Source organism: Hyperolius riggenbachi, chromosome 9 (assembly GCF_040937935.1).
Source record: "Hyperolius riggenbachi isolate aHypRig1 chromosome 9, aHypRig1.pri, whole genome shotgun sequence".
NCBI classification, from domain to species: Eukaryota; Metazoa; Chordata; class Amphibia; order Anura; family Hyperoliidae; genus Hyperolius; species Hyperolius riggenbachi.
The window spans coordinates 252,644,788-252,669,487 of NC_090654.1; the positions used below are offsets into that span (position 1 = coordinate 252,644,788).

At 44.1% G+C, this 24,700-nt stretch overlaps 1 protein-coding gene across 1 annotated transcript in view; it reads left to right on the forward strand.

Moving 5' to 3' along the window:
• TYRO3 (TYRO3 protein tyrosine kinase) overlaps positions 1–24,700 on the forward strand; it is a 325,717-nt gene that overhangs the window by 153,281 nt on the left and 147,736 nt on the right. Inside the window, exon 7 of the mRNA XM_068254301.1 lies at positions 7,414–7,529. Coding sequence (XP_068110402.1) covers positions 7,414–7,529 — 116 coding nt within the window. The remainder of the gene's footprint in view (positions 1–7,413; positions 7,530–24,700) is intronic.

A 24,700-nucleotide genomic window follows, 5' to 3' on the forward strand; every position in this document is an offset into this window, starting at 1 on the left:
ATGGGTGTCCTGTCCTCAGCCATCCAAAGCAGAGCAAAGCATTGTTCCCCAGGCCCAGTAAAGAGCCAAGCAGAAGCCAGCAGAGAAACAGCAGAGCAGCAATTATAATGCACAGTCTGTAATAGGGTCACAGCACATGTGACCCAGGAGCAGTCTCACCCATTCCAGTTGAGTGAAAGATCTGGTTGTTGATCACGGGACGAACAATGCTGGGATAATCCTGGTATAAAAACAGCTGGTCGCCATGCAGGAGTTGATGGTCCAAGGTGTTGGCGGAGAGTGTAGCAGGTCCAAGTAGTGGCGGCCCGATTGCAAACACCGGGAGGCATGCATGGCTCAGATGGACAAGGCCCTTTTACAGACCTGCTACTTGTGATTGAGTGGTTGTGAGAGTTTTAGGACATAGACGAGAGACAGCTTTAGCAAGACATCCATATTTAACATACATTTGCAAAATGTATCTACCTCTCTTAAAGGTGGCCATACACTTATAGATATGCAGCTGATTCTAACAGGAATCTATCTGATGTGTGCCACCAGAGCCGGGACAAGGTCCTCCAGCACCCAAGGCTGAGACACCAGAGTGCGCCCCTCCATCCCTGCCACCCGAGCCATCAAACACTGATTGCTATTAGACTAAGAGGCGCCACAGGGCCCACAACCTCCCCAACACCTTAATATTTAGTTATCTGGCTTGCAGTCACTGCAATGTATCCCCTTTTCTTATTTCTTTCTGCTTCAAACACAATTAGGAATGACAGCTGAATGAATTCTGCGCCCCCTCCTACACTGCGCCCTGAGGCTGGAGCCTCTCCAGCCTATGCCTCGGCCCGGCCCTGTGTGCCACACACAAGGAACAGATTTCCAATAGATTTCATCATAAAATCTATTGGAAATCTATCTAAATGCATTATTGGACCATTAGATCCAATGCAACTCTATGGGCCATCGTTCTGCTACTAGCAGCAGATCGACTTAGATCTTCCATCCTGTCAGATCAAATGCATCGAAATCGATCGAAATCGGCCACAAATCGATCGATCGATTGATTTGAAAGAATCTATTTCTGATCGATTCTATAGAATTGATCGATCTATCGATGGCTAAAATCCACCAGTGTATGGGCCCCTTTAGAGATAATCATGAAAACTCTTGTTGCTGCTGTGATTGTACTGCAATAGAATTTCATATGTCATATTTAAAGTGAACCAGAGACAAAGCACCCTCATGTATTTTACCATATGTATCAGTGGGAACATTAGAGATAACACCTACCTGCTCTCTGTTTCATTCTTTGATGCTCAGCCTGTTTCTTATCGGCCCTAATAAAATCCTAGACTGAGCATTCAGTCTGGCTTTGCTCAGCAATTATTATAGCTGAGTCTGTTCTCTCTGTCGTCTTTTCAAGCCCAAGCCTGCCCCCTTCTGGCTCTGCTATAATGACTCTGCTATAATGATTCCTGAGCAAAGCCAGACTGAATGCTCAGTCGGGGATTTTATCAGGGCTGATAAGAAGGCTGAGCAGTAAAGAATTAAACCGAGAGCAGGGTAGATGTTTTCTCGAATGTTCCCACTGATATACAGTGGGATGCGAAAGTTTGGGCAACCTTGTTAATAGTCACGATTTTCCTGTATAAATCGTTGGTGGTTATGATAAAAAATGTCAGTTAAATATATCATATAGGAGACATACACAGTGATATTTGAGAAGTGAAATGAAGTTTATTGGATTTACAAAAAGTGTGCAATAATTTTTTAAACAAAATTAGGCAGGTGCATAAATTTGGGCACCACAAAAAAGAAATGAAATCAATATTTAGTACATCCTCCTTTTGCAGAAATTACAGCCTCTAAACGCTTCCTGTAGGTTACAATGAGAGTCTAGATTCTGGTTGAAGGTATTTTGGACGATTGCTCTCTACAAAACATCTCTAGTTCATTCCGGTTTGATGGCTTCCGCATGGACAGCTCTCTTCAACTCACACCACAAATTTTCAATTATATTCAGCTCTGGGGACATAGCCATTCCAGAATGTTGTACTTATTCCTCTGCATGAATAACTTAGTAGATTTTGAGTAGTGTTGTTTAGGGTCGTTGTCTTGTTGAAAGATCGGGTAGCAGTTTTTTTTCTTGGAATGCTGTTTTTTTCCTCCATGCATAACTCAATTTTAGTTTCATCAGTCCACAGCACCTTATTCGAAAATGAAGCTGTCCAAATGTGCTTTAGCATACCTGTTTGTGCTATGGGCGGAGAAAAGGCTTTCTCTGTATCACTCTTGCATACACAATCTCCTTGTGTAAAGTGCGCCGAATGGTTGAACAAAGCACAGTGACTCCATCTGCAGCAAGATGATGTTGTAGGTCTTTGGTGCTGGTCTGTGGGTTGATTCTGACTTTTCTCACCATTCATTGCTTCTGTGTGACTGAGATTTTTCTTGATCTGCCACTTCAAGCTTTAACTTGAACTGAGCCTGTGGTCTTCCATTTCCTTAGTATGTTCCCTGTTCCTAACTGTGGAAACAGACAACTGACATCTCTGAGACAGCTTTCTATATCCTTCCCCTAAACCTTGATGGTGAACAATCTTTGTCTACAGGTCATTTGAGAGTTGTTTTGAGACCCCCATGTTTCTACTCTTCAGAGAAAATTAAAAGAGAAAGGAAACTTACAATGACCACCTTAAATACTCTTTCTCATAATTGGATTCACCTGTGTATGTAGCTCAGGGTTCACTGAGCTTACCAAGCCAATTTGAGTTCCAATAATTAGTTTTAAAGGTTTTGGAATCAATAAAATGACAACAGTGCCCACATTTATGCACCTGTCTAATTTTATTTAAACAATTAGTGTGCACTTTCTGTAAATCCAATAAACTTCATTTCATTTCTCAAATATCACTGTGTCTTCTATATGATATATTTAACTGACATTTTTTATCGTGGCGGTGATTGACAGCGCCGCTCGCGCAGGCGCAGTACAGGCTGACCTCCAGGTCGGCCTGACGTCATCGCAGGGGACTGGAAGGTAGCGGCGGCGAATGGCTGATGGCGGAGCTGCAGCGAGGGACATGCTGAGAGCTTGGGGCTGGAAGAAGCACCAGGTAAGTACCGTAGCACTTATTTTGCTTATAATTGCCTGATAACTCCTTTAAGGGCCCTTTTCCTCTAAGAAATGCGATCACGTTCTACTCCTTAATTCACTTAGTGAATAGCGGGCGCTGCTGTTCTGCTGTCAGGAGTCTAGAAACTAATTGACCTTTTGTACAAACCCACTAATTACAAGCATACAGATTACAGGTACCTTAAAGGGACTCAGAGCTCATTTAAATAAAAAGATTTATACATCAGTCAGTCGGCTCCAGTCTACGCAGGAGAAGTGCGCTCTTTGCGGATCTCTCCAACAGCTGCAGGAGAGATACAGAACATAGAGGGCACACTTCTCTTACGTCAGACTGGCTCTGACTGACGGAAGTGTGGGAACCCGGTACCAGCGCTGCAGAAGACTCAGGACGGCGGCGTGGGAGCGATCGGAGGGTATGGGGCGGGAGGAAGCCCCAGGTATGTATAAATCTTTTTATTTAAACGAGCTCTGGTACACTTTAAACTCCATTTGTGTCAAGATGTGTGCATGTTGTGAGGCCAATTCACCAGGGTATGTAAACTTTTGATCGGGGTCACTTGGGGCCCAGGAGAGGTTAAAGCGGACCCAAACCAAACCTTTTTTTAAAATTCAAAATATTTAGTTGCACCACTCTGACACATACAAAGATAAATAAACACTCCTTCAAGCCTATGAGCATTTCAGTGCATGCTTTTCCCCCTTCTCTTTTCATAACTAGGGTTATACAGGTGGCAGCCATTACTTCTGAGCTTAGTAGCAGGTTTTAGATCATGGGTGTGTTTGTCATCAGCTACCCTCCCTCTTAGGGGCGTCGTCTATGTGAAATATCACACAAGCTGAGATCACCTCCCCTGTGACATCAGCAGCAGCAGCCTGTGTTTTGTTTTTGTTTTCTATCTCCTCCACCAGTCTGCCGGATTCTGTCCCGGCAATATGAAAGGAAGGGAGGAGTTCCTCCATTAAATGTAAAATATTTTTTATTTGTCATCGTGCAGCTGAAAAAGGCTCATTCATTATTTTAATTTAGAAAATAGATTTTATTTCTGAAGTCTTGTATTTTTAATTTTGGTCCACTTTAGTGACGGCACTGCATACAGTATTGCAGCCATTAACCCCTCCTGGCCCTTGAGTGCAGCCAATAACTCCTCCAGGCCCCCAACTGCAACAATTATTCATCCCCCTCCTCCTGCAGCCCAGTATTACCCCTCTGACCCTTTCCTTGCTAATTGTTGTGGCCAGGACTTTCAGACCTGTGTTTTATTGCCATTTCCTTTATCAAGAAAGTGTCACTTACCACTGGGTAAATGGCTGCAAATGGGAATGTCACTAATAGTACACACATTACTTAATGTGCTCAGTGTTGCTTGTGACTCATATATAAGTCGACCCCTATGGTTTTTATTAAGTGAGTCAGACCTACATTTTAGACATATACTTGAGTATATATGGTAAGCACAGTTGTTTGGCAATAAATGGCTTCAGCCAACCACTAACCATCCGTGAAAGAAGTGTTGTGTTATCATTCTTATGCTATGAAAAGTGGGTAAGAAATCATACATTTTGCCAGGGTATGTAAACTTATGAGCACTTTATATTTCTAGACTCACATACACAGTGGAGATAAGCAGACCTAGTTTACCTAATTCGACTAGTTTTTCTGGCAAAAAAAAAAAAAAAAAGCCGCGGGTTGTGAATAGATTGCCTGGATGTTTTTAGCTGGGAGAAGAATTTTGAGGATGGAATGCAGGGTAGACAATAGAAAGTTTCCAGCTTTGGCCTAGCTGGCTGCTTGTTATGCGTCTCCACGCTTCAGCTGTGCGCTTACCGCTCAACACAAAGAGAATCTAGGTCAGGCCTGAAGAAAGTGGGTGAGCCACTGATCTGTGTAACGACAACTACATGTAGATATTCCCTTGCTGGGAATGGTACAGGGCTGAAAGTTTGATGTCTCTGCTACAAGTGTGCAGCTCTGGGGATACCGGAACATATGCTTACGGGTCTTTTTAGATGGCTAAATCTATTATGATGGATCATCAATTATGCTTTCATGGCTCAAGCATTAGTGAAATGGTTAAAAAGTCCTTTGGCAACCACTTCAGACTTGTTATGGTGCACATTCCTACTTACAGGGAGTGCTGTCCTTTCTCTACTTTAGAATCTCCCTTCCATATACTCCATTGAAGACTCCAGGAAAATTCCACCACGATCCTGATGTCTAAAGCAGTCCCGGCAAGGCCGGATTCATACTTTTTGTGCCTCTAGGCCAACTGTCTTGTTGCTCCCCCTTCTATGTGCAGCAGTGTGCTCCCATTCCATGTGCAGCCCCCTCATCCATATGAAACATCCATGCACAGCAGCTCCTCTCTTTCATGCACAGCTCCCTTGTTCAGCAAGTCACCTCTTCTATGTGTTATTCTCAGTTCACAGCCTCTCTTTTTTTAATTTGCAGCCTCCTACTCTGTATGCCTCAACCCCTCTTCCATGTCCAGCTTCTCCTCTTCAATGTGCAGCTGTGATCTTGAGCTGCAGCCGCCCAAGGCCTGGGCCTCTGTGGCCTTCCCAGAAATCCATCCCTGAGTCCATGTTTGTTTTAAGTTGGTACTGCTGAGTATCAGTCAGTCAGACCTCTATCTCTGTCATGTAACTAGTCATCTCTTATATAATCTGTATGAATGCTGCACATCTCGGTAAACCAGAGATTCTCACACTTTTTAAACAAAGTGCCAGTTCTCTGTTTTTGAGATTAGGTGGAGGGGCGGGAGGGGGGAAAGAATTGAGGCAGGATGACTAGACATTTTTTTTTATTTTTATTTTTTATTATTTAGTATTTATATTGCGCTGACATCTTTCTCAGCACTATACAGAGTATACAGTCTTGTCACTTACCTGTCCCTCAGAGGTGTTCACAATCTAATCCCTACCGTAGTCATATGTCTATGTACCGTATGTATCATGTAGTGTATGTATCATAGCCTAGAGCCAATTGACGTATGTTTTTGGGATGTGAGAGGAAACTGGAGGGCCCGGAGGAAACCTACGCAGACATGGTCAGAACATACAAACTCCATCCAGGTAGTGCCTGGACCCGAACCAGGAACCTGGCACTGCAAGTTCTAACCACTACACCACCATGCTGCCCATAACAAAACACTGTGCTGCCCCACATGTTTACACCAACGTTTGCTAATTGCACATAGGTGTACTACACCGATAATATTTAATCAAATCATACATAAAATAAAGCTTGTGCACTTGCCATGATGCCTATACAAGAACAACACATTTTGTGTCAACAATAAAACATAGAATCTCATAGCAAATCTCTTATCTGCAGTTTGTATGCAGCTTGATAATGGACCAGTCCAAATAGATGGAAACTGTACTTGATTGGTCAAGCTTCACTCTGCATACAAATTTCAACAACATTTGCATCCACTTAAAAAAGGTAGCTTACTGATCATCTCTTTATCTCATCTCTATTAGCAGCCCGGTGGTGTAGTGGTTAGCGCTCTCGCCTTGCAGCGATGGGTCCTCGGTTCGAACCCCAGCAAGGCACTATCTGCACAGGGTTTGTATGTTCTCCCCAAGTCTGCGTTGGGTTTCCTCTGGGCACTCTGGTTTCCTCCATCATCCCAAAAAACATACAGATAAATTAATTGGCTTCCCTCTAAATTAGCCTTATACATGCACTACACGATACATACATGGACATATGACTAAGGTAGGGATTAGATTGTGAACACCTCTGAGGGACAGGCAAGTGACAAGACTATATACTCTGTAAAGCGCTGCGGAAGATGTTGGCGCTATTAAATCATAATAATATTACAAATATTGTGCAATACAGCAACAACACTGAAAAACCTTCATGCACGGAGTCAGGACTACATAAAGACCAGGTGTGGTGGCTGGATGGTGTAATGGTTAAGGGCTCTTCTTCTGACACAGGAGACCTGGGTTCAAATCTTGGCTCTGCCTGTTCATTAAGCCTGCACCTATTCAGTAGGAGACCTTGGGCAAGTCTCCCTAACATTGCTACTGCCTATAGAGTGCACCCTAGTGGCTGCAGCTCTGGCGCTTTGAGTCCACCAGGAGAAAAGCGCAATATAAATGTTCTGTGTTTGTTTGTTTGATTCAGTACATATCAATCCACCATGCCATAGGGCACTTTATTGCCCTTTATTGCTGTGATGGGAGCTTTACCTAATAAACTCTCATGGAATGTACATTTCTGATGCTGAGTATCCTGCATGACCTGTTAATTACATAATGTCCTATTCTCCTTTCTACAGGACTGCCCCACCCTCCTACAAGTCTGGCTCTGACTAAGGTGACCAGCACCACTGCTACAGTCACATGGAAGCCAGGATTTGAAAACTTTTCACCACTCCAGTCTTGTATAATGCAGGTATGTGTAGAGGTAGTAGAGCTCTCCTTTATGGTGAGGGTCATTGTATGGAAAATGTGGTGATCTGTAAAAATTCTAATTAGAATCCATACACCAGCCTCGATTGTAAACAAGCATTTTGTGAAAAATATGCCATGTTTGCAAATCATAATGGGCATCAGACTGAAACATAGAGGTAATGGGGCCTGGATTTACCTTGCAGGAGCCTATAGGCACAGATGTCCTGGCACCCTAGACTTCACCCTCCATGAACCTAGAAACTCCCTCCAAATTGCACCGTAGGTGTGCTGGCTGTCGCAGCTGTCACTTCCCCTGTACTTCTCTTGCCCCTCATATGTAGTTACATGTGCCCTTTAGTATTAGGTAGCCAGAAGTACCCTCAATATTAAAGTCAACCTCCAGACTAAAAATCTGCTCAGCAGCACTGAAAAGGCTTGGTGTTTCTTTAACAGTTTCACAGCATCAGAACTTTGTTTTTCTTACCAAAGCCTGATTTTTAGCTGCACAGAAGCTAAGCTCCGCCCCATTAAAGAAAACTGCCCAGGCATTTTCCCCTGATGCTGTGTTAAGCATGATGGTGATTTCTGATGATGTTGTTCTCATTGCTTAGCAACTGGGAGGGGTGATCAGGACACAGGACAGTTGCAGCTGTATCTCATTCTCCCTGTCACCTCCTTTCAACCAAAAAGATGGCTGCTCCATGAAATCACAAACATTTTCCTGTTCTTTTAAAACAGGGTGGGTAAGAGATTATATTCTCTATCTATTTTAATTAATTAACATAACTAATGTAACTTAATGACAATATGTTTGTTTAGGCTGAAGTTCCTCTTTAAGTAGCTAGGGGTGCCGGCAAGTATAAGATAGCTAGATGAACCTCAGTATTGAGTAGCTAGAAGTACCCCTGACAGTGGAATGCTGAGAGCTGGGTGAGTAACCTCTCATTTACATTACACTTGGAGAGAGGCACTCGGGGAGGGGAGTGAGCTGCCTTCCCATCTTCTGGCACCTGTAGGCACATGCCTACAGTGCCTTATGGTAAATTCAGCCCTGGAGGTAATTGTTAATGACAGAGAATGGTTTGTGCATTTATTTTTTATTTTTGTATTTATTTTTCAATGGCAGTCTTGCTTTGCTTTAAATCAGGTCTCAGGGTACATTTGTAATGTAGATGTTTTTCTTGTAGCAGAAACCCTTAATTCCTGTAATGTATGGAAATCTTGCTATGCTAGGAATGCAAGGTATGTGTGCTGCTCACAATTCTGCTCTCCTCTTCCCCTGTGTTACTCCAAGTCACAGTGCAGGAGTACTAATTGCCCAAGAAGTGGATGCTTCTCCGGAGTCCTGTGAATTCTACGGGTTACTATAGTAACTTGCCTGGGTGCCATAGAGAGAAACAGATAAATGCATTTGTAACGTACATATCTAGCGTAATGCTTCCGTGGGTTGATAATGTACAGTTACAGTGCAGATGGGTTTTTTTCTGTAGATAATTCAAGAGGAACCAGGCTATTTTCATAGAGGTGATAGAAAAAAAAAAACAGGTTAATGGCTGTTTTTTCCCAAAGCGTGTGTGGTTCAGTGTATGTGCTGACTCAGTTTTATGGCTCTGACTCATGCTGTGGTCTTGAAGATAAAAATATTTCTTACTTCCAAACTAGAGCAGTGAAAATGGTCTCTTCCGAATGTTTTAACTTGCAGCCTATCAGGGTTTCCTTGGCAGGGCTTAATGAGGAATTTATGGCACCTTGGTGGTTAGCACTCTAAAGGCAGCCATACACTGGTCGATGTGCCATCAGATCGACCAGCTGACAGATCCCTATCTGATCGAATCTGATCAGATAGGGATCGTATGGCTGCCTTTACTGCAAACAGATTGTGAATCGATTTCAGCCTGAAACCGATCACAATCTGTTCAGCTGCTCCTGCCGCCTGTCCTCCCCCCGCGCATACATTACCTGACGCTGGCTCCCGGGCATCTTCTCCACGCTGCACCGCTCTGTTCTTGCTCCATCTCGGCGCTTCCTGTGTCACTCCGTGACCAGGAAGTTCAAATAGAGCGCCCTCTATTTGAACTTCCTGGGTCACTGCAGTGACCCAGGAAGCGCCGGGATGGAGCGGGTGCAGCGCTGAGAAGATGCGGAGAAGACGCCCGGGAGCCCGCATCAGGTAATGTATTTTTCATCGGATCGGCCGCCGCTAGCGACGCGCACTTTACCCGCGGGCGATCGAGGGTAATTTCCCGCATGGCGCGATCGACGGACCGATCCGATTTCGGGAGGAAATCGGATCGTCGGCGGCGTTTACCGCGAACGATTGGCAGCAGATTCGATCCCATTATCGAATCTGCTGTCGAAACGGCCGGGAATCGGGCCAGTATATGGCCACCTTAACCTTGCAGCGCTAATGTCCAGTGTTCCAGCCTTGGCCCAGGATGCTATCTGCATGCAGTATGTATCTTCCACCTGCTTGCATGTGTTTCCTCCCACATCCAACAGCTTTATTGACAAGTTAAAGGACCACTGTCATGAAAATCATAACATTTAAAATGTATACCTATAACAAGTATGTCTCTTCCAGGGTAAAATTAGCCAAAAATTACTTTTCTCCTATGTTGCTCTCACTTACAGTAAGTAGTAGAAATCTGACATCTACAGGTCATTTTCAAAAAATTAGCATATTGTGATAAAGTTCATTATTTTCTGTAATGTACTGATAAACATTAGACTTTCATATATTTTAGATTCATTATACACAACTGAAGATGTTCAAGCCTTTTATTGTTTTTAATATTAATGATTTTGGCATACAGCTCATGAAAACCCAAATTTTCTATCACAAAAAATTAGCATATTTCATCCGACCAATAAAAGAAGTGTTTTTAAAACAAAAAAAGTCAACCTTCAAATAAATATGTTCAGTTATGCACTCAATACTTGGTCGGGAATCCTTTTACAGCAATGACTGCTTCAATGCGGCGTGGCATGGAGGCAATCAGCCTGTGGCACTGCTCAGGTGTTATGGAGGCCCAGGATGCTTCGATAGCTGCCTTAAGCTCATCTAGAGTGTTGGGTCTTGCATCTCTCGACTTTTTCTTCGCAATATCCCACAGATTCTTTATGGGGTTCAGGTCAGGAGAGTTGACAGGCCAATTGAGCACAGTAATACCATGGTCAGTAAACAATTTACCAGTGGTTTTGGCACTGTGAGTAGGTGCCAGGTCATGCTGAAGAATGAAATCTTCATCTCCATAAAGCTTTTCAGCAGATGGAAGCATGAAGTGCTCCAAAATCTCCTGATAGCTAGCTGTATTGACCCTGCCCTTGATAAAACACAGTGGACCAACACCAGCAGCCTACATGGCACCCCAGACCATCACTGACTGTGAGTACTTGACAGTGGACTTCAGGCATTTTGGCATTTCCCTCTCCCCAGTCTTCCTCCAGACTCTGGCACCTTGTTTTCCGAATTGCATGCAAAAGTTGCTTTCATCCGAAAAAAGTACTTTGGACCACTGAGCAACAGTCCAGTGCTGCTTCTCTGTAGCCCAGGTCAGGCGCTTCTGACGCTGTTTCTGCACCTGTAGCCCATTTCCTGCACACGCCTGTACACGGTGGCTCTGGATGTTTCTACTCCAGACTCAGTCCACTGCTTCCGCCGGTCTCCCAAGGTCTGGAATCGGTCCTTCTCCACAATCTTCCTCAGGGTCCGGTCACCTCTTCTCGTTGTGCATCGTTTTCTGCCACACTTTTTCCTTCCCACAGATTTCCCACTGAGGTGCCTTGATACAGCACTCTGGGAACAGCCTATTCATTCAGAAATTTCTTTCTGTGTCTTACCCTCTTGCTTGAGGGTGTCAATGATGGCATTCAGGTCGGCAGTCTTACCCATGATTGCGGTTTTGAGTAATGAACCAGGCTGGGGGGTTTTAAAAGCCTCAGGAATCTTTTGCAGGTGTTTAGAGTTAATTCATTGATTCAGATGATTAGATTAATAGCTCGTTAAGAGAACCTTTTCATGATATGCTCATTTTTTGAGATAGGAATTTTGGGTTTTCATGAGCTGTGTGCCAAAATCATCAATATTAAAACAATAAAAGGCTTTCAACTACTTCAGTTGTGTGTAAAGGCCCATACACACATTGGATATTTCCAAACAACGGGTCGTTTGGACGTCCCGTCGTTCAGTCGTCCGGACATCAAATCGGGCGTGTGTACAGTCCGTCGTTCAGCTGATAAGACTGGACGGATTGTACACACGCCCGATTTGACGTCCAGACGACTGAACGACGGTACGTCTAAACGACCTGTCGTTTGGAAATATCCGACGTGTGTATGGGCCTTAATGAATCTAAAATATATGAAAGTCTAATCTTTATCAGTACATTACAGAAAATAATGAACTTTATCACAATATGCTAATTTTTTGAAAATCACCTGTAAATCTAAAAAAGGGTACAGTGAGCTGGGAGGCTGGCCAGCATCTTTGCATAAATCCTTTTTCAGACCGTGTCTTTACAAAGAATAAAGGCCATGCTTGGAATCACCTAAGGAGAGATGGACTAGTCCAAAACCTGTCGGTAATGTCAGATTCCTAACTACTGGAAGTGACCGCAACATAGGAGAAAAATAATCTATGGCTTATTTTATTCAGGAAGAAACATACTTCTTATTTGTATGTGTTTACATATATTTTAAATGTTAATTTTTTCGCAACAGTGGTCCTTTAAAGACTACCTAAAAATAAAATTGAATGGCAATACATGTATATAGTCTATGCACTGTGTACAGTTACATGAACATACAAAGTTTACATCTGGTACATCTTTGTGTTTAGAACAGACACATTTTATATCTGTAGTAGCACCTACATCTTTCTCCTCATGCTGATGCCTTGCAAGTTCACCCTCAGCATTGTGCCCTTACCTTCCAGCCTTGTGCCCTTCCCTTCATGCAAATACGCCTGTGAAATCCCGCACATGCTCTGTACAGATTGTGGGCTGGACTAATGGCATTGTAAGAGCTAGACTTGTTTGGGTACAGCACTTGGGGGAGAAGTGAGAAACAGAGCAGAGTGATTATAAAAATAAGAAATCTAAGGCGTTCTACTATAATTATTATCCCAGATGTCTGCCTACCTGGATCAGATTACATCTTTTTTCACATTAGGTGTGGGCTGGCAGCAGGACTTGGGGGGTGGAGTTATGAAATAAATTTACCCAGGATCCTTTGCATCCATGGCTAGGAAAGAAAAAAAAATGCCAGGGCTTTATTTCAGATGGGGCAGGGATTTCAAGCCCATATGTGGAAAATGGACCAGGTGGGTGAGAAAGTCATACTTAATTATGTGTGATTTCATATAACTTGCCAACTTATTAGGTTTGAAACAAACTGTAATTTATAATTTAGGTACTCTTTAATTGGTTCCACCAGCAATTGGCCTTTAAAAGGAAATAAATATTGCAGCTTCCATATATCTCTTGCTTCAGGTTTCCTTTAGTTATGTCGAGTTGCCTGGCAACTCGACATAACTAAAGCTGATGATCATTCTGGTCTCCGTCTTCTAAATCATACTCCTGAAACAAGCATGCAGTTAATCTAGTCAAACTTCAGTCAAACATCTTATCTGCATGCTTGTTCAGTGTCTATGGCTATAAGTATTAGAGGCCGAGGATCAGCAGAACAGCCAGGCAACTGGTTTTGTTTAGTCAGTAGAAATCAGCGCCAGCAACAGTATTCACTGAAGCTGATGTCACTGGAGAGTTCCAATAGAAGAAGTTATCAGATTATTAACGCCAATTATGACTACGAAAGAATGCTTTCTAGTCTCCATAGCAGATTGCATACATTTAGCCAACACTGGCAAAATTGGGATAAAACTATTCTTGATTATACTGCTCATACTCTAGTATGATTGATTACCTCCATAAGGAAAAGAGAAAAGTTTTATTCTGTAAATGTGATCAATAATGAGAATAGAGTAACATAAGAACTGAGACATTTTACATCTTATGGTTATTTGTACATACTCCTAAAGGTGGCCACTAACGATCCAATTTCTAGCGAAAAATCGTTTGAGCGATCAAATAATTCTGATCGGAAGAGAAATCGTTCACTATACCATCAACGAACCAATCTTTGCTTCCTATCTATCACAGCCAACAAGAAAATCCAAATTTTGGTTTGACGAAAATCCAATCAGATGACTATTTTTATAATAGTTTGTAATTGATTGTGCCCATCAATACGATCAAAATTTCTGATCGCTCAAATGATTTTTCACTAGAAATTGGAACGGTAGTGGACACCTTTAAAGTAAGAGTCCAAGGAAAAAAAAAAAGATCCACTTACCTAGGGCTTCCTCCAGCCTGTGGCAGCCGTCCTGTGCCCTCGCCGCAGCTCTGGAGGCTCCCAGTCTTCTCCGCTGCAGAACCAGACCTCGCCAGGTCGGGTTCCGGGTTGGCGTCTTCTGCGCTCCACCGCGCAGCAACAGCTGAAGAGGAAGATGATCCACTCACCTTCCTGACGCTCCCCTGGCGATCGTCGCTCCCCCTCTGCTCTGCCCGGCATCCATCCATTGCTAAGTTCCGGGTCCCGGCTTGATGACGTCATCAAGCCGGGACCCGGAACTTAGAGGCAGTGCGAGGCTGCATTTCAGGGAGAGAGGAGGCGGGGAGAGCTGCTTATCACAGGACCAAGAGAGGTGAGTAATGGCTGCTGCCTGCCTTGGGGACACCTATCTATACTGGGGACACCCATGCCTATCTATACTGGGAATACCTATCCCTGGCTAACTAAACTGGGGACACCTAAACCAGGGAAGCTGCTCTGGTCCCGAAAGGGGGTTAAATAAATGGCCGATCCCCAAGTGGCTAATAAACTCAGTCCAACTTGTAGAGGGTGTACACTGATTCCTGCAGCCTGCCATGTATTGTCTGTGTACATTAAGTCTTCTATTCCTCTGAATTTGTTCTGGCTTTTGTACTCAGTGGAAACTCCAAATGTTATAAATAAGATTATATTACATTTAAATTTTCATAAGGTCAGACTCGGGGAAAACCATCTTCTAACCTAATCTCTTGCAGCTAAATACATTATGCTTGGATCCTGGAAGCAAACATCTTCTCGCTCTCTCAGGGAACGGATAATGAAGATGAATCACATAAAACACTCTGAAGAGTTCTATAGTTTTAATGGAGACTCTCCACAAAAATAAGTGCTTTATGAAATTGCGGTTTGACTGGGTTCAGGTCTCTGATACAAATATATGAGAGAACCTTCTCCTGTGGTTTATGTCAAGAAGCATTTCATGCAGTTCTCTGTGGTACTTTATTTATCTGACTGTTTTGTAGTACATTGCCATAACGATGCAGTATATTTATGTTGTATTCAGTTACATAGTTATTTAGGTTGAAAAAAGACATACGTCCATCGAGTTCAACCGGAGAACAAAGTACAACACCAACACCAGCCTACTCCCTCACATATCCCTGTTGATCCAGAAGAAGGTGAAAAACCCTTACAAGGCATGGTCCAATTAGCCCCAAAAGGGGAAAAAATGCCTTCCCGACTCCAGATGGCAATCAGATAAAATCCCTGGATCAACATCATTAGGCATTACCTAGTAATTGTAGCCATGGATGTCTTTCAATGCAAGGAAAGCATCTAAGCCCCCTTTAAAGGGAACCAGAGAGGATGACACATACATACCTGGGGCTTCCTCCAGCCCCATACGCACGGATCGCTCCCACGCCGCCGTCCTCCGCTGCCTGGATCCGCCGCCACCGGGTCCCGTCATTGCCGCGAGTCGGCCGGTGGACGCGGCCAATTCTCTGCATCACAGGGTGCTCTCTCCATACAGATACGCATGTGGCTGCCTACTGCGCAGCCGCATGCGTACGTGTATGGAGGGAGCCCCTGTGATGCGGACAATTGGCCGCGTCCGCCGGAAGTGACGGGCCTGGTACCGGCGGATCCAGGAAGCTGAGGACGGCGGCGTGGGAGCGATTCAGGCTTATGGGGCTGGAAGAAGCCCCAGGTATGTATGAAATCTTTTCCTTTTTTCACCCCCCGTTCCTCTTTGGTTCCCTTTAAATGCTGGTATAGAGTTTGCCATAACAACTTCCTGTGGCAATGCATTCCACATCTTAATCCCAATTACTGTAAAGAACCCTTTCCTAAATAAATGGCTAAAGCGGTTTTCCTCCATGTGCAGATCATGTCCTCTAGTCCTTTGAGAAGGCCTAGGGACAAAAAGCTAATTCGCCAAGCTTTTATATTGCCCTCTGATGTATTTATACATGTTAATTAGATCGCCTCTAAGGCGTCTTTTCTCTAGACTAAATAGACCCAGTTTATCTAACCTTTCTTGGTAAGTGAGACCTTCCATCCCATGTATCAATTGTGGAAGATAATACAATAACATTTCTATCATGTTATTGTTTAGAGCGGGCTTTTTGTGTGTGTATGTTCTAGTAGAGACAATTATCCTGACATGGGGGTTGATTCCTAAAGCTTATTTTTCCCCATAAATGTAAAGCAGCCCATAGATGACTTGGTGGCCGATCGTCCATCCGATTCAATAATTAGAATCGAATCGGATAGTATTCGATGCCGCCAGGAGCATGCCCGATTGAGGATGCAACCAATTTCCGGACGAAATTGGTCATGAGTACCGATCGGACATGCTGGAAAATCTTGGGCCAACATGGTCCATCTTGTGCCCGGCAGTAACTGCGTGCAATAAGCGCAAATGACAAATGTAACACTAGCCACCCCCCTCCCCATGTTTTATGTCAAAGACAAACACTTATATCGCGCTTTTCTCCTGGCGGACTCAAAGCGCCAGAGCTGCAGCCACAAGGACGCACTCTATAGGCAGTAGCAGTGTTAGGGAGACTTGCCCAAGGTCTCCTACTGAATAGGTGCTGGTTTACTGAACAGGAAGAGCTGAGATTCGAACCCAGGTGTCCTGGGTCAGAGGCTGAGCCCTTCACCACTACACTATCCATCCCACTGGTGCCCGTGCAGTTCTTCCGCATTCGGGCCCCACGTGAATATCGGATATGTGTGAAAGTCACACAAGTGCCCCACGTGCTATAATGCTGGAAACCACGTGGGGGCACTAATGCGGAAGTACGAGGATGGCGCTGCAGATGGTGGCAGGTAACCTGTAACTGCATAGGGTACCTGGGGGGGACATAAAACATTTGAGGGGGGAAGCATGGTGGCATCACAAGGCCGATTACCACAAGATTTCGTGCTGAAATCCATTGGGAATCAGCCTGCGGTTTATAGTGGCCAACAGATCTCTCTGTGATGAGATTCGATCAGAGAGACCTCTATCTTTTGGTCAATCGGCCGCCAGAATTGGTAATGTATGGGTACTGCTAGGTACACACCATGCAATTTTCTGTTAGATTTACCTGCTAGATAGATAATTTCCAACATGTTGGAAATTATCTATCTAACCATCTATCTGCTGAGCATTTAGGCATTGTTCTACTTAGCAGGAGATAACCAGAAGACAATGCGCCAGAGATGATGACCAATCTCTACAGAAAAACATCTAAATCTAAAGCCCAATCTACACGATAAGATTCTTTGTGCGATTTGATTACGATTCTGTTTACGATCCAATTTAAATCCGACATGTCCGATCAGCATTCGATACGATTCAATTCGATTTGCCATTGCAAAACAATGGCAAATCCACTTGAATCGAAACCTGATCGGACATGTCGGATTTAATCGGATCGTAAATAGAATCATATCGTGTAGATGGGGCTTAAAGGGGAACTTCAGCCTAAACAAACATACTGTCATCAAGTTACATTAGTTATGTTAATTAGAATAGATAGGTAATATAATCTCTTAGCCACCCTGTTTTAAAAGAACAGGCAAATGTTTGTGATTCATGGGGGCTGCCATCTTTGTCATGGGGGCAGCCATCTTTTTGGTTGAAAGGAGGTGACAAGGAGCAGGAGACACAGTTCCAACTGTCCTGTGTCCTGATAACCCCTCCCAGCTGCACACGCTAGGCTTCAAATGTCAAATTCAAGATGTAAAAAAAAAAAAATTGCACCAAAACAGCAGAACGAGAACAAAATCAGAAATCCCATCATGCTTTGCACAGCATCAGGGGAGAAAAGCCCGGGCAGTTTTCTTCAGTGCAGCTAAAAATGAGGCTTGTATAAGAGAAACAACGTTCTGATGCTGTGAAACTGTTAAACACCAAGCCTTTTCAGTGCTGCTGAGTCGATTTTTAGTCCGGAGGTTCACTTTAAAGGTGCGTACACACGCACTACTAAATGCAATGACTGGTCCGCTGGACCCTCCCGCTGGGCGGTCCTTAGCCGACAGTACGCACGTGTGTACGCGCTGTCGGCAGACTGATAAGGTTGTTTCTGAACGATCCGTCGGCTAAAGACCGTCCAGCGGGAGGGTCCGGCGGACCCGTCGTTGCATTTAGTAGTGCGTGTGTACGCACCTTTACAGAAAATTGTATGGTGTGTACTAGGGAGAGCTAATGCGTAAGATCAAAACATAAGGAGAGATAACTAATGAAATAAAAAGATAAGGGGGCGGATTCATAAAGCTGCACTGTGTATTTCTGATTAGATTGATCTTAAAATGTACTCTAACTCAAGAACTCCATTATTTACACCGGCTAATTCTAAGCTCCTCTCACAAGCTGGGTTCCAGACACATGTTCTGTTTTCCTTTCTTTAAAATGCATCTCTTTCTCTGTTGAACCTCTCCATAACCCCTACTCAAATACACACCTGAGTTATCTCCCAGGAAAAATGTTCACATTTTATCAATAAAATTACATTTTTAAACTATCATAAAGTAAGATTTGATACTTTTTTAATGTACTTTTTCAATTGCAAAGTGCTGAAAAGTTACTTTGTAGAGGAAATAAAAAGCTATTTTCTGGGAGAAAAAGCAGTAGAAAAGTTAATTGCATAAGGGCCTGTGAGTCACTATCAGTACCATTGTTTGGGTGCCTGACCTTGCCGTGCCCCTCTAGTGTATAGAAATGTCTGTGGAGGACTGTAGAGGTAGAGATGACCCTTTGGATGTCGGACATCACTTAGGAACAAGAACTCTGCAATTGTGGTAATATCCAGCATTTCTAAAGGGAAGATGGTAGCCATGAAACCATAAGGCCGCAGACTCTTCCGCACACTCTCGGTTTTGCAAAAACCGCACCGGATGTCCGGACCGCACCGGACCCGGATCGGACCTGAACCGTACGGTTCCTGTCCGGATCCGGTCCGGTTGCATACGGTTTCCGTGCGGTATGAACACGGTTGCGGTCCGGATCCGGATTCTTAAAGAGTACAACCTGTATAAAAAAAAAAAAATGCTTGCCCATGTGTCCCCAGCCAATATCGCCGCAAAAAATCCGCATAGGAAGTGGGGTAGAACATCCGGATTTTTTGCCAGTGTGTTGTGCGCTCTCCGGTTCTCATTGGTTTCCATTGGCCGGATGGTGCAGTCCGGCTCCGCCCCGGATACGGCTGCCGGAGGAGCCGGACCAAAAAATAGCGCATGTTGGAACGGACACCGGAGTCCGGATCCGGTCCGGCTCCGGTCCGGACGAAACGGACACATGTGAACCCTGGCATAGACTTAACATTGCTATGCCGTGCGTCCGTTTCGTCCGGCCAGCATGCGGTGCGGCTCCGGCACGGCTATTCCGGATAGCCACCGCTAATGTGAACCGGGCCTGAACCGGGCCTTAAAGTGAACCTGACGACTAATATGGAGGCTGCCATATTTATTTCCTTTTAAGCAATACTAGTTCCCTGACTGCCCTGCTGATTCTTTGCCTCTAATACTTTCAGCCATAGCCCCTGAACAAGCATGCAGCAGCAGATCGGGTGTTTCCCCATATCACTCTCACCTCCGGTTCACTTTAAGCTAAACTTATTTAGGTATGTAGCTCATGGCAAGATTAAAGTGAATGGGAACCGAATTAGTAAAAGAAAATCCAGATACTTACCTAAGGAGAGGAAAGGCTCCGAGTCCTAATAAGCCTCCCCTCTCCTCTCCCGCAAAGTTTAGCTCAAGTTGCTTTAATGGAAAATAAAACAAATGCCTCCACTTTATTGTACATGTCTTATTGCGACAATACTGTAGCCAAATGTTCTGCAATGACAAATTACATTTTTTAAAATGTTCTTGTACAGGTTTCCTTTTCTGTTTTTTTTTTTTTTTAATGACATTTGAAGCAACGTAAACTTGTGTTTGTATTTGCTTTTGACTAGCTTTGCTCTGTGTTTTTACACTTGGCAAGTATATCCTATTATCCTGCGTTTAAAGTGCTTTGCTAATTGGATTGAAATGGATAGGAGGCTGTCTCCAAACACTCTTCAAATGCAAAAAAATAGTATTCAAAGACATTTCTGATCATCATTCTCTTAAAAACTGCTTTTTCCTGACATCTGCTGACATCTGCTTCTATTGTCCATTTACGATTAGGATAACTGGGTGTTAAAAGCACAGTTTATTATTTCTAGTCTGATCGCCAAACAGATTTTCAAATTTTGGCTCTGCCAAGGAGTCTTTGCTGTGTTTAGAAGAGGAAAAAAAGGAAAACTGTAGGAGGCCTGCAACTGTAGCAAAATACAACTAATAGGACGATGGGAATGCCTTTAAGCCAATAGCTATGAGAAGGGACAGGTGCAGAGGACACCTGTACAGACATCAGACACAGAAGACAAATGATGTGTGATGTCTATATGAGGCTGAAACCTTACAGCAGTGTGTGAGGAAATTGTTGCCTCCTGCAGGTCTGAGAGGAGTTGTTGCGTCAGCTGAGAAACTGCTGGTGGCGGGAGGGCCAAAAAATGGGCCTTTTACGCTAGAGTGCAGCATATGATTAGTTTCTTATTTTTTAAAATGACATAATGGACTGATTACTCACCTAAATAAATCTGGGCAATGGCTCCATTCATTATAGTAAGAAGCTTATCTACAGTACGTAGTTGGCATTTTCAGTGCAGTGTTAACTTTTCTTTATTTCCCTGAAGGAAAAGGCAGTTTTACTTTACGTGAGGAAGAATTCTCCCATTGAAGGAGAAGCGTTCAGTAACCTGCTGCACTTTATCTGATGGTAGATAGAACGGTTGCGGGTGGGTTTTCCTTGCCCGATTCTTAATGATCCTATATTGTAAATACTTAGTAAAAAAGCTAACCCTCTATATGTTGACCCTTTGATGTGGGTAAATGTGTTGCGTATTAGTCAATGCAAGAAACAAGTATAGCCAAGGCCGGATTTACCGTATACTTTTTGTGCCCCTAGGCCAAGTGTGTTGTCCCTCACCATTCTTGTTCAGCAGTGCCCCTCCCATTCCAGGTGTAGCGCCCTCTTCCTTGTTTGCCAACCATGTACAGCAGCTCCTTTGTTTTATGAAGCTCACTTGAGCATCCGTTTCCCTTTTTTATGGGTTGCTCCTCGTTTTCAGCCTCCTCTTACAGGTGCCCTTTGTGTTGCAGCAGCCCAAGGCCCTGGCCTTGGTGTCCTTTCCAGAAATCCTGGCCCTGAGTATAACCATGCTTACCCTCCCCAGCTATTGCTGTATTTCTTAACAGCAAGAATTGCCATGTCCTTCAATAAGTATTCAATGTGGGTCAGTCTTCAAAGATAAAATTTTAACCCTTAAAGGGACTCTGAGCACCTCTCATGGGCATGCCTTTAAGGCTCCGACCAGTACTGAAAAGTACTTAAAGATGCATACCTTTCCGTTGCTTGAGCTCTCCTCTTTCATTTGATGAATCGCTGTTCTATACCAAATAGTTTTCGTTCGATTTCAATTTAAAAATTGCGGCTGCCATCTTGGCTATGTTATAACTTCCGGGCCACCACTGTCTTCTCTGTTAGAGAAGTGCATCACTGAATGAAGCAGGAAGAGGAAGTGACACGCATGGCCATTGCAAGAGGCTCCTCCAGAGGGGTCATAGCACAACTTTGTTGGAAGTCGTCTGGCTTAAAGGCATGCCCATGAGAGGTGCTCGGAGTCCCTTTAAAACCAAGAATAGAATATGGGGCTCTGTAGCAAGGCTCATCTCTTTTTACCAATTTCCGGTTGACTAGGGAAAACCCCCTGAGGGAGTTTTTATGTTACAGTCATGTTAGGCATTTTCTCAGAGCTCACACTACTGCCTCCCGTGCAGAGAATGCTACCCCCATTGAAGCTATGTATTACAAAGGCACTAGAGAAAAAGCTGCCATTTCCAGGTGTGTTTTTTGCCGTGATTTTTCAGAGTGATTCTTAGTATGTGCTTTAGCGATCCTTTAGGTATGCCTAGTGATTTCTGGAGCGTTTTGGTGTAGCATTTTTTTTTATTGTTTTGTACAGTAGAGCTGGAAGTAAAAAAAAAAAAACTTGGACAATTGCTCTGTTATAGTGTTTGTTTGAGCGATATCCCACTTTTCCTTTACTTAACTTTGAGGCTGAATCGCTTCAAAATGCTGCAGGGCCCGCATTTTGGAAAAAATCACATTGTTCTGGTGTGATCCATCCCATACCAATACATAAGCCAAGCGCCTTTCAAAGCGCTACACTTCAAAGAAAGAAAAACCAAAAGAAAAAAGAAAAAACTGGCACTGCGGTCACCAAACACAGAATGGAGGGATCTCCTGGAATAGAGGGGATAGGGTATCAGCCTTCCGTGTGCTCAGGATGCTGAGGGGGTCATCCAATATATATGCACTGAAAGATAAACCATCCGGCACTACGTTCATAGGTCCATTCATCTGTCATTTATTGCTTCAATATTTCAAATCATGCATAAATCCATGATAAACATTCATATAGATATTTCAATTCATACCCTGTCCAATAGCTGCTGTGGGGCAATGTGGGAGCAGCGGTCCGCCTGACGACCGTTTCGCTCGAAAACGAGCTTCTTCTGAGGCTCCGTGCGCGGTGTTAAGTCCATAATTGGATCTTTATAGATGCCGGGCATCCGCTCCGGCTTCCGCGTACGTCACGCCGCTGCGTAATAGAGTACGCATGCGCACAGCAACTTACGACGCGTCTTACGGATTTTTTGACGCATGCGCATTGACGCGAGGACGGAAGGGGGAAGTGACGCAGCGGCGTGACGTACGCGGAAGCCGGAGCGGATGCCCGGCATCTATAAAGATCCAATTATGGACTTAACACCGCGCACGGAGCCTCAGAAGAAGCTCGTTTTCGAGCGAAACGGTCGTCAGGCGGACCGCTGCTCCCACATTGCCCCACAGCAGCTATTGGACAGGGTATGAATTGAAATATCTATATGAATGTTTATCATGCCTTTCAAAGCGCTATCGTTTTAAAAAGAGCTCAGAAGTGCTCTTGGTGTGCACCAGCCCTTACTAAGTAGTAGAGAGTCTTGCCCAGCAGCTTATACAAAAGCATGGGAGAGAGAATTGGGCTCCCCTGTGACCTCAAAATCCTCGTCTGCTATGTGGAGGGAACGTGAGTGTCATGACTAGATCTAATATTCCGAGAGATACTCCTGTGAAGCTAATGCTGAGATGATACTACACTCCTTCCTGGTTGCACAAGATCTTCCCTCGGCCTGCTTTATAGGCTGAGGTGAGCAATGGACGCTGTCTCATATCTTCTGGTCATGTAGGGTGGCTCAAGAATTCTGGGATAAAAGGAATGCTATGTTGTTGCAGATTTTTCCAGAGAACTCATTTTTGGGGCTAGTTCTGTTCATTTTAAATATGAGAAGCCTAAAAAATACCCTTAGGCCGGTTTCACACCAGCAACCAGCGTTATAGGTGCAATCAGATGATCACACCGCAAAATACGCTTTGGAGATTACTGCTGCAATGCGCAGTAATCTCACTTCTGGCTGCAAGCCAAGCAATAACTGAGGCTTTCGAGCGCTCACTTCCTGTAGCCGAAATAAGAATTGCATGGAAGTATATTGAAAAAATACGCTTCCACTTTTGTGCACCGCAGCACGAATGCAAATGCAAAAATGCCATTGACTTACTTGACTTCCTGTCACCGCGAATGTCATCGGTAAATCGCTGATGCTTTCACGTCAGATTGGATGCTTCTGGCACATCACACCGTATCAGGTATGAAATGTCCCATAAATGTTCATTGCTTTAGCGTTACCCTGCAGTAAAAACATTTGCAACACAATTAGAAAAGGGGCCTCAAGCTACCATAATTAGCTTTTTCGCAAAATTTTTGTTGCTACAGGTACACTTTATAGGTACACTATGCCCGTGACCTTGTCAAATAAAACATTTCCACTGGAAATAACCCATATACCGCGTGCAGTTATCACAGTGGTAGCTGCTAATCAGTGGCTGTTACTGCTGCCAGCACAGTGGCGGCTGCTAATCAGTGGCTGTTACTGCTGTTGGCACAGTGGCAGCTGCTAATCAGTGACTATTACTGCTGCTGGCACAGTGGCAGCTGCTAATCAGTGGCTATTACTGCTGCTGGCACAGTGGCAGCTGCTAATCAGTGGCTATTACTGCTGCTGGCACAGTGGCAGCTGCTAATCAGTGGCTATTACTGCTGCTGGCATAGTGGTAGCTGCTAATCAGCGGCTATTACTGCTGCTGGCACAGTGGCAGCTGCTAATCAGTGGCTGTTACTGCTGTTAGCATAGTGGCAGCTGCTAATCAGTGGCTGCTTCTGCCGCAGTGGTGGCTGATAACCTACATGCGAACAAAGGGGGAGGCAGAGGGGCGACACAAGGTGGTCCATGTATGTGGCAGTACAACTATGCCCTGCGGGCTGCATGGAATTAACAACTGTAGAGAGCTTTGGAGGCCACCAGAAAAAGGTGCAGCGCACCGCATTTGGTCCCCGGGCCAGACTTTGGACATGTCTGCATTAGACTATTAGTGTTATCCTATCATAGATCAGTGTTTCTGCTAGCTCCTCCGAGGGACAGGCAGGTGATACAGGTGATACAGCTATGGACTCTAAAGCACTGTGTAGTATGTTAGCACTATATAAATCCACATAATTAGTCTTTCTGTATTAGTGGTGTACTAGGACTAGCCTATGAAACTCCCCCCTCCTTAGCTTTAGCTTTAAGACTTAATGTATACATCTCAGTTTAGCAGAGTATTCCATCACATTCCCACATTCCTGAAATACCCATTTCTCCGCAAGCAGATTAGTACTTTCTTGCTGA